The 13,949-nt window shown below is 37.1% G+C and overlaps 1 protein-coding gene across 4 annotated transcripts in view; it reads left to right on the plus strand.

Annotated features, from left to right (window-relative positions):
- Window positions 1-13,590, plus strand: part of LOC121410680 — a 41,540-nt gene extending 27,950 nt beyond the window's left edge. For all 4 annotated transcript variants that reach the window (XM_041602922.1, XM_041602924.1, XM_041602921.1 and 1 more), the window contains 24 exons: window positions 333-431; window positions 951-1,004; window positions 1,464-1,517; window positions 1,879-2,445; window positions 2,685-2,783; window positions 3,102-3,155; window positions 3,530-3,583; window positions 4,101-4,154; window positions 4,522-4,575; window positions 5,108-5,161; window positions 5,572-5,625; window positions 5,807-5,914; window positions 6,177-6,284; window positions 6,503-6,664; window positions 7,140-7,247; window positions 7,513-7,620; window positions 8,058-8,165; window positions 8,658-8,765; window positions 9,256-9,417; window positions 9,821-10,054; window positions 10,819-10,993; window positions 11,130-11,233; window positions 11,893-12,153; window positions 12,428-13,590. In XM_041602922.1, the coding sequence (XP_041458856.1) occupies window positions 333-431; window positions 951-1,004; window positions 1,464-1,517; window positions 1,879-2,445; window positions 2,685-2,783; window positions 3,102-3,155; window positions 3,530-3,583; window positions 4,101-4,154; window positions 4,522-4,575; window positions 5,108-5,161; window positions 5,572-5,625; window positions 5,807-5,914; window positions 6,177-6,284; window positions 6,503-6,664; window positions 7,140-7,247; window positions 7,513-7,620; window positions 8,058-8,165; window positions 8,658-8,765; window positions 9,256-9,417; window positions 9,821-10,054; window positions 10,819-10,993; window positions 11,130-11,233; window positions 11,893-12,153; window positions 12,428-12,571 (3,087 nt within the window). In that variant the 3' untranslated portion in view covers window positions 12,572-13,590. The remainder of the gene's footprint in view (window positions 1-332; window positions 432-950; window positions 1,005-1,463; window positions 1,518-1,878; window positions 2,446-2,684; window positions 2,784-3,101; window positions 3,156-3,529; window positions 3,584-4,100; window positions 4,155-4,521; window positions 4,576-5,107; window positions 5,162-5,571; window positions 5,626-5,806; window positions 5,915-6,176; window positions 6,285-6,502; window positions 6,665-7,139; window positions 7,248-7,512; window positions 7,621-8,057; window positions 8,166-8,657; window positions 8,766-9,255; window positions 9,418-9,820; window positions 10,055-10,818; window positions 10,994-11,129; window positions 11,234-11,892; window positions 12,154-12,427) is intronic.
- Window positions 13,591-13,949: the final 359 nt, after the last annotated feature.

The following is a 13,949-nucleotide window of genomic DNA, read 5'->3' on the forward strand; positions in this document are numbered from 1 at the left end:
GCATGGGATTATAAGACCTAATTGGTAAGAAACCACTTAAGGCTTGATTCAATATTGAAAATTCTATGCCATTTCTAATTGCAATGACCCTTGATGTGAACATTATTACTATCATTGATTTTCAAATTTGATTTTGTTGGCCCTTGAATTGTGACATGCTGTATGTGAAATACAGATCTCTATTTTAAAAGATTAAACTGATTTTCACTTTTCTGACCTATATCATGAAAACTGATTTCAACGTTACCTAGAGAAGCTCTAGATTTTAAATACATGCAAGGTACTGCTTTTTGTACTGGATAATAATATATTTCATTCTGTGTTTTGTTTAGGGACCTGCTGGTAGCCCAGGACCTGCTGGTTCAAAGGGAGACCAAGGAAACCCAGGACAGCCTGGAGCTCAAGGAGAGACTGGACCTACTGGACCTCGTGTAAGTTGATTTATTCTGGTGTTGTGTTGTTTTGTGCTGTTTGGAATGGTTAACATGTTGTAGATGAACATTGTTTTATCTGCATGAATAGTAATTTACAATCATGATGAATTGTGTCTGAAATATATATGTATAGAATCTGAATAGCTTTCAAAGCATGAAATAGAGCTAAAATAATTGTCCCTTTTTGGTCAGTATTATTCTCTTCCTTTTTTTTTTAAATGAATATACTGAAGCTTTTATTAGGATGACTCATGCTAATCTTGTAGAAATGTCTATTCGAGAAAAAATGAAAAAAGATATATCCACATTCATTATTCATCCCTCAAAATACTGCAGTTCCTCTCATTGGAGTAGCACCCTTGTTTTATTGAAATGGATTATTATGCCATGTACACTTGTAGAAAAGTGTCACTCTATGAGAGAAATGACTTACATGAATTCGGGTCTATCATCTGCAATCATCAGTGTTTGCCTTGATTTTCTTATTATGATTCCTTTCTCATTTTACTATTACAGGGAGAGACTGGACCTGCTGGACCCCCAGGAGCACAGGGAGAGAGCGGAGAGAGGGTCAGTCTCTTCATAATTATTTGAATTAGATCTCCCTTTATGACTTAAGTATATCGATCCCATTGCATCACAGGGATGATTGACATACAAATATCTAATGTAAACATATATGCTAATCAGAGTAGAAAAAAAAATACCTCACATGAAATATTCATCCATTATTGTATAAGAAATACACAAAATTAGAGACAAGTAGAAAAACAAGTAAGATTAATGCATCTTCAGTTGAGTTCTTAAATAGAGAGTTGGTCAACAGTGGGGAAATAATTCTGACAAATTTGACATTTAGATATGATATGTAGAATTTTGTTTGCTGATGTTATATGAATTTTGGATTGATTGTTTGATCTATTTCTTTATTATCTTACCCTAAGGTTTGATAGTGTAATATGTTGATGAATTATCTTCAAAAGTTACAATCAATTTAAGATGAACATATTTGTTTGCCTTACTTTGTAGGGACCCCGTGGAAGTGTTGGACCTGCTGGACCACCAGGTGGTGTCGGAGAGCGTGTAAGTAGCCATTCATGATCAGTTCCAGAACTTTAATTGCAAAGAGGTCTTCTTTTCATGGGTTTTTAATGATATATTTGGTACAACGATCAGTTGACATGATGAGAGACACTGAAAGGGATTCCTTTATTTTCTTTGTTTCATTTTTTCAACCTTTTTTTTCTTTAGGATTTTAAATCAAGATTTGTATTGTGCTAATAGGAGACGTTTATGAACCAAATATACATGTCTTATTTGATAGACGAAATACCCCCCAGAAAAAAAAAAAATGTATATATACAAAAAATGTGCAAATTGTTTGAAAATTAAAATGTTTTCGAATGCTTAACGTAAAATAATTTCTTTGATTTGTCTTTGACAGGGACCCATGGGACCTCCAGGTATGTCTGGAGCCCCAGGAGCACCAGGAGCAAAGGGAGACCGTGGATTGCCTGGTGAACGTGGATCTGCTGGTGCTAAGGGATCTGCTGGAGAGTCTGGCCGTCCCGGTGAACCAGGTATGCCAGGACAGAGGGGACTTACTGGACCCCCAGGCAAGCAAGGACGTGATGGAAAGCCCGGACCTGCTGGTGCACCCGGAGAACCTGGAAACCCTGGACCTGCTGGAGCTTCTGGCCAGCGTGGTCTTCCTGGTCTTGTTGGTCTGCCAGGACCTCAAGGACAACGTGGAATACGTGGAGAAGATGGAGGACAAGGAGCTCCTGGTGCCCCTGGTTTGACTGGTGAGCCTGGAAAGCGTGGAGAACCTGGTATTGCTGGACCTCCTGGACCTCAGGGAGCCGCTGGAGAGAGAGGTAACCAGGGACCTCAAGGAGCTGCTGGATCTATGGGACCCCCAGGACCTCCTGGAGCAACTGGTGATGCTGGAGCACAAGGAGATGTTGGATCCCCTGGAGAGTCTGGACCTCAGGGACCTCCTGGAGCCCGTGTAAGTAAATGTAGTAGTCAGAAGTCTTGTTTTCTAACATTTAATTTGTTTATCATTCTCTACTGTACACAGAAACATATGCCAAATTAATAGGAATTTAAAGCGGCTATTATATTTATTTCATTTGATAATGGATATTGTCATTTCTATAAGGATGAACATCATATGTATTTGATTCTTTTGAGTGATTTTTCCTGTAGTTTATGAACTTTTTTTTCCTCTTAATCTTGTGTTATTAGGGAGAGCGTGGTGCCCCTGGTGAACGTGGACCACAGGGACTTACTGGACCTCAGGGACGACGTGGAATCAGTGGACGCGCTGGAAATGATGGTGCTACTGTAAGTATAGTCTGAAAGGAGTTGTATCAGAAATTTGAGATCACTTTTTTGACCAATTTCACTAAAAAGAGAAAAAAGACAAATTTTTGTTGCAAATTGGACAGTTCTTGAAAAATCTATTGTCTCTTCAGAGCAAGAGGAACGTAAGATTTGTGATGAAGCGTGTGATATGGCTCTCCTAGATTTCACCATATTCTTATACAAACAATGTAGGGAAAATGATGACATCATGGGAGATAGTTGAACATCCCCACCCCATCCCCGTTGAAGAGATGATTTGTATAATTTTGCAAGATTTTGTAATCTTTTCTATTTCAGGGACCCCCAGGACAGAAGGGAGAGATGGGACCTCCTGGTAATGTTGGACTTCAGGTAAGGAAATTTCCATATCATCCCTAGTGTGTAAACGCAATCTCTCACAACTATTTTGTGTGTAATGTAATGGATCATGTAATGTTTACTCTAAAGTAGATTTGCTTAGTAATAGTATTGATTAATGCTTTTACTTTACAAGTGTACAAAAGGCAGAATAGTTAAATGAGAATTCAATATTAAAACTTCATGGTTGTTGCATTTAAATGGTTAGCATGTAAAAAAAATCAGAATTTGTTTTGAAGTAGATGACCGTATACCTACAAAATTTTTAATAAAAATTGATTACCTTTTGTATTATATTGATCACAATCTACACATTTTACTTTTATGAAACTTGAATTCTAAAAAGAAATTAATTGTTCTGTTAACAGGGACCTCCTGGAGAACTTGGACCCTCCGGACCACCTGGCGCCCGTGGACCACCTGTAAGTCTAACCCTCCTTACTTCATCTTTTCATTTTCATTAGTATTATATGGGTATCACCAGGGTCATGTTATGTAGAGATGGACAAACTACATGCATGCAACAATAATGTTAATGCCCCTTGGCTATTTGAAAGAGATTATAATAACAGGCATTTATATAGCGCCATCTATCTAGAAATATTCTATTCCAAGGTGCACAAGAAAAGAAAGAATGAGAAAGTTTAGATGAGTGCCAATAACTAATACTGTTAGAAAAGATAAGTCTAACCCTGTATGGGGTCTTAGTAATGAGAATGGTCACCAAAACTGTTCATGGTTGCCATTGGAATGAGTTTCATATATAAAGTGTGAAGTCATTGAAGAATACTGGTAAATGCAGTATCAAAATGAAGATGTAAAAAATTCAGATAAGACAAGCAGTGTGTATACTTGTAGTTATGTGATGTGGATTACACCCTTGTTCAATGTGGCAACTACGGAGCTAATGACTTGATATTTGATTTTGCTATCTTTCAGGGACCAAGTGGAAGCCCTGGACCTGATGGACCTGCTGGAGCTGAGGGAGATAGGGTAAGTTTTATCAAGAATAGAAATATCAAGCTTAATATATCTAAGAATAGAAATATCAAGCTAAATATATCTTTTTTTATGAAGGATCAGTTCTTGCACAGATTATTTCAGGCACCATTTAATCAAATTTATTTTATAGACCGAGCAGCTGCCTATTTTATTTAAGGGAAATTTGAGAAAAAAATTAAATATACGAACAAATTTTATCAAAAACATATGTTCTACATGATTCAGACAATATACAACATTTCTCTCAACTGAAGTCTCGTATTAGGAAACAAATGAAACAAGTAATTTTGGATTCTAGCCATAAGTCTACTTTGCCTTGACTAAAATTAATTTTTGGTATTCTCTTTCCCCCTGACAGGGACCAGTTGGACCTATGGGACCCAGTGGACCTTCTGGACTACCCGGTGAAAGGGTAAGTGATAGTTTCAATCCCTCTATATTGAGTTAGCTCAGGAGTAACATTGTCTATACATTGATTTAGTTGGTAGTACTTTGTAGTCTTTTGACTGCAAACTTTTTCACGTCTTCCGCTTGACTTTTGTGTATTTTGCATCGCATGTACAAATAACATGCTTGATATATACAGTCAGCCTCTTACATATACGGAAAAGGTTAGCGTGGATTTTTTAAAATTTAGATGATGGCATTTAAGATATTAGATCAAAGAATCAAAATGGGTAAGTTTTCTAAAAGCAGAAAACTGTAACTTGCCTAGAGGTTGCAAAGCTTTGTGTGTAATGTTTATGGGGATAGACTTGAGTAACATATTTTGACTGATCATCCAGAACCCCTCATCTGGAAGACTAATGCATTATTTTTTTTTAGACTTAGAGGGGCAAATCCGTGACATGTAGGTGGTAATGAAGTTGTACACTTTCATTATTGCCTCTGGATATGTCATGTATTTCCATGAGATTTGATGAATGGTTTGGTTTCTTTAATAGGGAGACAATGGAGAGCCTGGACCTGCTGGAGCACCTGGACAGCGTGGAGATCCTGTAAGTTCATTTCCTGTATAAACAATGTGTATTTTGAAAAATATTCTTTTCTGTGCAGCAATTGTATGTTCAGTTAAGTTCATATTTCATTTTCATATGAAGACCACCATTCAGCTGTAGCTTATTTAGTTTAGAAATAGTTGTGCAAGTTTTTATACCTTCGTGGGGTATCAAAATATCAAATGAAACAGCTATGTTGGTAAAGTATAATAGCATATGTTTTAATCCTTGTGGTTGGGTCAATGTTGGTTTGACTATGCAGTGTGGAAAATGCTGATTTTATATGGCAATGCCTACTTATAAAAAATGAGATTGAAATGTCAATATATGCATGGGGGAATCTGCACATGTAATAAAACTATGAACTGTAAGGTATAACTTTTTCAATGTCCTGGTTTTTTTTTCTTTAGGGAGATCAAGGACCTCAGGGATCACCTGGATCACCCGGATTTGCTGGACCACCTGTAAGTTTTGCCATTATTATGAATACAAATACAAATTACCAAGTACTAAATCTTATCCAATATACTTGACATTTTCTGCCTTCTGAAAACCCATTCATCTGATTTAGTTTTTGTTTTTCCTTTATTTTGAGTGTCACATGATGTGGTATTTTCACATTTGTCCATTCTTCTAATTTTTTAGGGCCGCCCAGGAAACTCTGGACCTCAAGGAGAAGTTGGACCCACTGGAGCTAGAGGAGAGACTGGACCACCAGGACCTTCTGGACCTACTGGAGACCCAGGACCACAGGTAAACTTATTGTTTTCCCTTACAGAAAATAGACCAGAACAAACACACACATTTTGTAAAACTTGATTGATTTTTTAAAATGAAATTAAGCATAGGATAGTAAGATTTATTAGATACACAAATACCTCTGAATAGGATCCGAGATGTGACCACATGATTTTATGACAAAGTTTTAAGAGGAGGGGGTCTTGGATTATAGTGTATATAGGGTTTCCTTTACAAATAATAAGGAAACATCTTTGCCGTTCCTACTCATATTCAGGGACCTCTTGGAGCACCAGGAGCACAAGGAGAACGTGGAGAGACTGGACCTCAAGGATCATCTGGACCCCCAGGACCAATTGGAAGCCTTGGAGCACCTGGAGCACAGGTACACCATTGAAATTATTTGATTTTCTATTTGGGGTATGGTTTCTTTAAATCAGTCCATATTAAAGAAAAAAAAGATTTACTGACTGATGCATACCTGCATGTGCTTCATTATTTCAAATGTCAATTTGAATACTCTGCTGTGTTCTCAATTGCTGGTTTCTTTTTTGTTTGTTTTTTTGTATATGCTGTAATTTACTCTCTGATTACCTTTGACAGGGACCTCCTGGACCCCCTGGACCTTCTGGCAATGCTGGTAGCCCTGGCCAGCCTGGTGCTCGTGGAGAGCCAGGACAGACTGGACCTCCTGGACAACCTGGTCTTTCTGGAGCCACTGGACCACCTGGAGAGCGTGGAGACAAAGGAAATGATGGACAATCTGTAAGTTCTCCCAACTTTTAGAACTATGATTGATCTTCCTTGCATCTCTAGGTCTGAGACAGTACGTCGTTGGCAAACTCTCAGTTCTTGTGTGATAGCATGCAAACATCAAATTATACAATGTAGACTTTAAAACGCAAAGCAAGAAACTTCTTATCAATCGCAAGTCAATTTTATGTCCAAAATCATAGTGATTTCTGCTGACCTGTTTTTTTTTTTAACAACTGAAAGTATGGATTGATTTACTTTAGTTAACAATTTCCTACCAATCGTATGTTTGCAATTGATTGTAAATAATTTTCCCTGTGAGAAACTCCTTACTACCTACTGTAATTGAGCAGTATGTGCAGTTGAGCAGTCAACTTGAGACTTGCGAGTGTAGAAAAGTTAGTTGCGAAGTGTTGAGCCATCTTTGCCAGTTAAATGGTGTTATTAGATTTTCGAAACTGATTTTGTTTTCTTTTATTTCTAAAAGGGAGCTACTGGACCTGCTGGACCCCCTGGACCTCCCGGACAATCTGGAGTCCTTGGTCTTGCTGGAGGTGTTGGACCCCGTGGAGCTGCTGGACCCCCTGGAGCACCAGTAAGTACTAGAAATCAGTGAAAATTGTACCATTGCTCTGAGAGCTTTGTGGACATTCATCATTTGTTTGGAGTTGACATTGATTTGATTTGTACTATACCTCACAACATTTCATCATATTCCATTTTAAGAAGTTTGGATATAGTAAGCATTTTTTAGAAAAAAGGAAAGTTTGCAAAGATATAAACAATACCACCCATGCAGTTGCATAGATAAGCATTGGTGCTTGCACTTGTATTGATGGTTATTATCATTATATTGACAGGGAGAACCTGGAAGCCGTGGACCCGCTGGAAAGTCTGGAGATAGGGGATCACCTGGAGCCGTTGGACCCCCAGGAAACCCTGGACCTGCAGGAGAGAATGGAATCCCTGTAAGTAATTACAAACCTACAACTGGCACCTACAAACTTTGAATAACAAATATTTATTTTCTTTGTGTAAAATTCTCAATTTGAAAGCAGCTCTTCATTAACTGTTAGTGTTTTCATATTCAATCTTGATATGAGTTTAGTCTCCATCAATGTGACTAACATGTCTTCAGATACAATTATAATTCTTACAATCATAAAATCTGTGTAGAGAAAATGTTTGAAATGCCAGTGGAAAATAAAATCTTTCAGTATTCTTGCTTATATGCAAATTAAGCTATTCCTTAATGAATATAATACTTGTTACTGATACTAAAAATCTAAACGGACCTTCAGGTGACATTTGTGTAAGGTTATATCAGTGGTTTATCTCTATGTGATTTCTGAAGTCTGGTATTTAACTGGTAAAGCAGTAATATATTTATGTCTTTTCTTTGTAGGGAAGCGATGGAAATGATGGAGCACCTGGACCACAAGGATCTCGTGGAGAGAAGGGAGACACTGGTGCCGCTGGAGCCAATGGATCACCTGGAGCACCAGGACCAATCGTAAGACCCAATTTTCATTTCTCTGCTCTACTCTATTCATAGTGTACTAAGACCTACATAATATGAAACAAATTTTGATGCCAAGAGCCGTTTGCCATATTTATTTCCTATTTGCACATTGCTGTAAGATATCTCACTAAAGATAATCAAGGAGTTATGAATCTCAGAAATAGAATAGGTAAAATATAGGAATATTTATAGAATAAGTACATATTTTACCAATGAAAAAAGAAAAATGTCATAGAAAAATGTCATTTTTATTTTAAGATGAATAGGTGATAAAAGAATCATTATTTTGGAACTAAGGATAGTAATAATAATGATGATGTTGATTGTGATGAGGAGGAGGATGGATGATGATGGATGATGATACTGATAGTGATCTTTCCCATTCCTTGTTCCCTCTACAATGATATATCATGTTTGAAGTAGAACTCATATTACCCAGGGATGCAAATAATATAAGCCAACCCTTTCTTTCCTTTGTCCCAGGGTGCCCCTGGACCTGCTGGTTCTGCTGGACCACGTGGTGAGACTGGAGCTGCTGGTGCCCCAGGACCTCAGGGTCCCACTGGTGCCCGTGGATCAACTGGACCTGCTGTAAGCCTGCCTTACTTCTCATTTTCACATCTAGATTATTATAGTCCAGTACCATGTAAAATCTCATAACATGGATATTGATTGATAATTCACAGTTCTACTGCTGTAACCATGTAAAATGTAAATATTACATAGTAATAACATGCTATAATATTTCTACCATTTACAATCTAAAATGCATCACTAATGTAACCTATTATTAGTGATGCATATAACTACTTTGTTATCTTTTACTAAATAACATATGTCTACTTTCCTAGTTATTCATACTTAATATTTTAGAAGGATTTGGTCTCATTAACTGCTGCATATCTTATTGGTGATGCAATATCAAGTTAAGCTTTATGCAAGTATGCTATTGTAGTTTTTTTTCTTTTTAAAATTCACTGTCTGCTGTATTTTCCTGTAACATTTTTTTTCATTTTTCATTCTTGTATGTTATTTCTAGAGCTCTTTAATTAATACAATTTGTACATCTTACTGCTTTTAGGGACCTGCTGGACCATCTGGACCTGCTGGAGAGCGTGGAGAGACTGGACCTGCTGGACACAAGGGACACACTGGAGTTCCTGGACTTCCTGGTCTTCAGGGAACCCCTGGACCCATGGGAGAGCCTGGTGCACCCGGAGAACAAGGACAGCAAGGAACTAGGGTTAGTTCAGAATTCATTTCATTTGGACTATATTTGGCTTACCAACATTCTTTCATATCATAGGGAAAGGGAAGTAAAAAACACCAACACAATCATACTTATACATGTACCATACAAGCAAAAGGTAAATCATTTGTCCATGAGAGTTCTTCATAAAGGTCATTTTGATGTATGGAGATTGTCAGCAGTACATTGCAAACTCCAGTCCTATCAAGTCTAATATTTCTGTTATTCCATTCTTAGCTCTCCCAAAACCTGTAATGAACCTCCTTCATTTCATTCACATAGGGATATTTTAGACATGGTTTTTTTAGGGATATATTTCTACATTTGTATGTGTTCCCAAAAGTTGAGTTAAAATAGACAGTGTTAATCTTACTATTATTTGTGGTATTCCATTCAGGGATTGCCCGGTGCACGTGGATCCAATGGAAATGATGGACCCCCAGGACCCCGTGGATTTGACGGACCAGAAGGACCCCGTGGACCCCGTGGAGAGGGTGGATCATCTGGACCCCCAGGACCCCCTGGACCTCCTGGACCCCCTGGACCTCCTGGCCAAGTTCAGTCATCCTACGGAATCAGATACCCATCCTTCCAATCTGGTGGCAAGGGACCTTCTCCTTATGGTTATGCTGTAAGTTTCTAGTCAATACATCTTAACATCACCATCATTCCAGCTCTTTCATCGGGGACTGGATTTTTACATAAATGGTCTGCATTATTCTTGCATTGCAATGTTCAGTTTGGTTTCCTTACCTTCACCGTGCTGTAGAAAATGCAAACAAAATATATAAAGTACTAAGAACTCCACTAGAAATTTTGATATATATTAACTTGGATCTGATGAGTAATTGCCACAGAATTAAGACATTGTTTTTCAATGGGAATGTTCTCCTTTTAACAAAATGACATACATTGAGGAGCTTTGCATCCACTCAAATAATTTCATCGTGCTGGTATCACATCACGCAAGACATCTTGGCTCGTAATTTGAAGTCCAATTTAAGCTTAGACCATGTTCTTACTCTGGGTTCTTTCATGGAATTTATACGGTGAAGACAACTATTTTATTTATTACGCTTATTAATGAATTGCATGTCAAATGAGCTGATTCTAATTAAACCTGTTATAAAACCTTTCACAATTTGTAAACCATGATATCCCAGATTTTAAAGTAAATCAGAGTCAGATATCACCCTAAGCCCTTGCAAGACTGATTGATTTGCAATATCCTCATTGAGCACTTTCACAAATTGAATTCTACCTAGTGGCCAAGTTCCGACGTGGGGTTGAGCCACACTCCCTCCTTTACTGTATTCTTGACATCTTGATATGTTTCTTGAATGTGGGATGCAGTATTATGATATTTTCTTTTCCAATTACCATTTTGGCTTACAGTACAGAGATGACAGCAAGAATGATGCCATCAAGATCAGTGATCAGGAACTCGTTGGTGTGATCAGTTCTCTCAGCCAGCAAGTCGACCAGATCAAATCACCACAGGGCAAGACCCAGACCAACCCTGCCAGGTCCTGCAAAGACATCTTCCTCAACAATGCTGAAGCCACTGATGGTGAGTAATAACCCCCTCCTTACCCCTCTGAAGTCACAGCATGAATTAAAGAGGTCTTAATTCTCTTTAGGTAAAAAGTTGTATAGGTTTCAATATCTATAAAAAATGAACTGTGTTTTCTGTTTTTTTTTGATAGGCTATTACTGGGTTGATCCTAACCTTGGATGTCAGAAGGATGCTATCCGGGTATTCTGTGAGGCAGAAACCAAGGCTACCTGTGTACCTGCATTAACAGATACGGTAAGCACTAATTGCAACTTGTCAATTTGTCAAACAAACTATACCCTTTCTGTAAAGGACAAGTCCACCCAAACAGAAAGTTGATTTGAATAAAAAGAGAAAAATCCAACAAGCATATCATGAAAATTTCATCAAAATCGGATGTAAAATAATAAAGTTGATATTGGTTCAGTCAAGTTGGTCCTTAATTTCAAATCTGTAAAAACATGAAATATTGTTTAATTCAAACAATAAAAAAAAACATAAGAAATAGCGAGCAAGGGACATCATCGACTGTCTCATCTGCATGTCATTGAGTTTGTGCATATTGCTTATTTTGTTCAATTTTGTTGAAATTTTCAGCTTTGTGCTAGTTTGATTTTTCTCTATTTATTCAAATCAACATTTTTTCTGGGGTGTACTTGACCTTTAACTGTGAAAATATAAAAATCTTTATATTTGTAGCACTGGGTTACTTACAACTGTTACATACTGATTGCAATTTCTTGAGGTTTTGTGCTTGGCAGTTGATTTGATTAATTGGAAATATGTGTTCCTATTAATTTCTTTGAGAAAAAAGAAACAAAATAGAACAAAGCCTCTTAAGGTATTTCTGACATATGACTTTATGAAGTTGATATACGAAACTTTTAAATATGATTAATTATTTGAACTTACAGATAACCACCTATTCATGGTATGTTGGTCCTGAAAAGCGAGCTTACTTCTCCAGCATGGACTCTGGACATAAATTCTCTTACGTTGAGGAAGCCACACAGCTCACCTTCCTTCGTCTCCTCTCTACCACTGCCCGCCAAAATGTTACTTACCACTGCCATAACGTCCAAGGCAACCCTACCTTCCGTACAAGCTCTGAGGTAGAACTTGCTTCTGCTGGTGACAGCAAATACACCTACACTGTACTTGAGGATGGCTGCTCAGTAAGTCCATTGCATTTGCTTTTATGTGATGAATTTAGAAGATAGAAATGTAATTGAGTTTTCAATTATAAGACTGAAAATTAAAAGCTAAGGTGGTATAAATTATGTTGATTATGACATTTATTTTTCAAAGAAAAAAATTACCATTTATAGGGTGGGGTTTGATTTTTATATCAGTAAAAAAAAATGGATACTTGTACCTTATTCCATTCTCTTAATGTGGGACCACTATGATGATTTTCTCATGTCACTTTATTTCCTTTTCATCTTGCAGCAAGCAACACCAAATGGAAGGGCTGTCTACTCATATGAGACCAAGAAGACAACACGCCTACCAATTGTTGATTTTGCCCCTGGTGTAGTTGGCAATGAAGGACAGGAGTTTGGCCTAGAGATGGGACCTGTGTGCTTTTCATAAAAATCCTAGTTTTTAAACTTATTAAGTCGTAGCTAATTGACTTATGCCAGGAACGACTCCAACGCAGCTCTTCCCGAACGTCTCTCCTCTTCTCACTCTTTTATTGTGTCCTATTTGTGCCAGTATTACAATGATTCCCGTCGACATCTGGTCTAGTTTTGTGTGAATGTTTCCAGGTTGTCATTCGATCCCGTAGCTACCATCTTACTTTTTTCATATTTAATGAGGGATGAAAATGTTAAATATATTTTTGGACTGGAGAAATGACAAGCTGCTGCGGAGTCCGAGCTGGCCAAATTCTTTTATGGAAAATGTAATGAAACAAGTCTCTCCACGATATTCTTGTCCAGAGATTTGTTTTATTATTGTGCATTTGATACTTCATGGGAAAGTCATGTACTTTTGATGTCGGTATTCCAAAATAGGGTCTTAAAAAAGAAAACAAATCGATGTTGATTACCAGTGTGTTAATTTTCTTGTGTTTGGATGATTATAGAAGATTGATTGTTGTAAGTACAGATTAGTACACAACTAGCTAGACCTAATTATGTAGCTATAGTTGTGTCTAGTATCTATTTTCTCTTCTAATTTCTCAACCAGTTGTCAGCTGCCATAATTTGCCTTCAGTAGCATTTCCTAGATAGTTAGCTCTGTGTTTTATATTTTTATAAGCTTAGCAATTCATCAGTGATATGGGTGACACTAAAATTGTGTTACTACACCAATAAACCAATATGTATATTAGTGTTTTACTGCATGCCCTTTTCACATGGTGCTCTTAACTATAAATATTCTATATCAAAGTTTGTGAATAGTAGGGAAAGTTTTGGTGTAATCTTGTGATTCCTCAGGAATATTTTCAATCATGTCTTGCCAACACCTTTTTTTAATGGAACAAAAATTAAAAGTCCATGAACATATGACCGTGAAGGAGCCTTATATTTTTATAGAAATTGTAAGGTGAGAAGTTTTTATTGCAAATTAAAGAAAACACCACATGTGTGCTACGGGAAATTTTACTTTTCTGTATGTCTTCTTTTTATTGTAAACATTTTGTCTTCTGAAAATTGTTACAGGCCAAGTCTTTCCTGACTACCAGTAGATTTGAAGAATAGTGTAGCAGTCCTGAAAGAAACATCATATTTGAATGGAAATATGAAAGAAATAGCAATTCAAAATTTCATCTTATTTATAAAATTTAGATGTTTGGAAATAAGCGAGCTGATGCTGTTGACCACTTTCATTTGAATGAAATATTGACACTATTTAATTTGTAAGAAATGTTGCCTCTATCATTTGTCTGAATATTTTTTCGTATGAATCCCACAAAATGTTAAAAAAATTTTGGTTTGATTCATGCAAATAATGATAGAACAGA

Source organism: Lytechinus variegatus, chromosome 3, assembly GCF_018143015.1.
Source record: "Lytechinus variegatus isolate NC3 chromosome 3, Lvar_3.0, whole genome shotgun sequence".
Lineage (NCBI taxonomy): Eukaryota > Metazoa > Echinodermata > Echinoidea > Temnopleuroida > Toxopneustidae > Lytechinus > Lytechinus variegatus.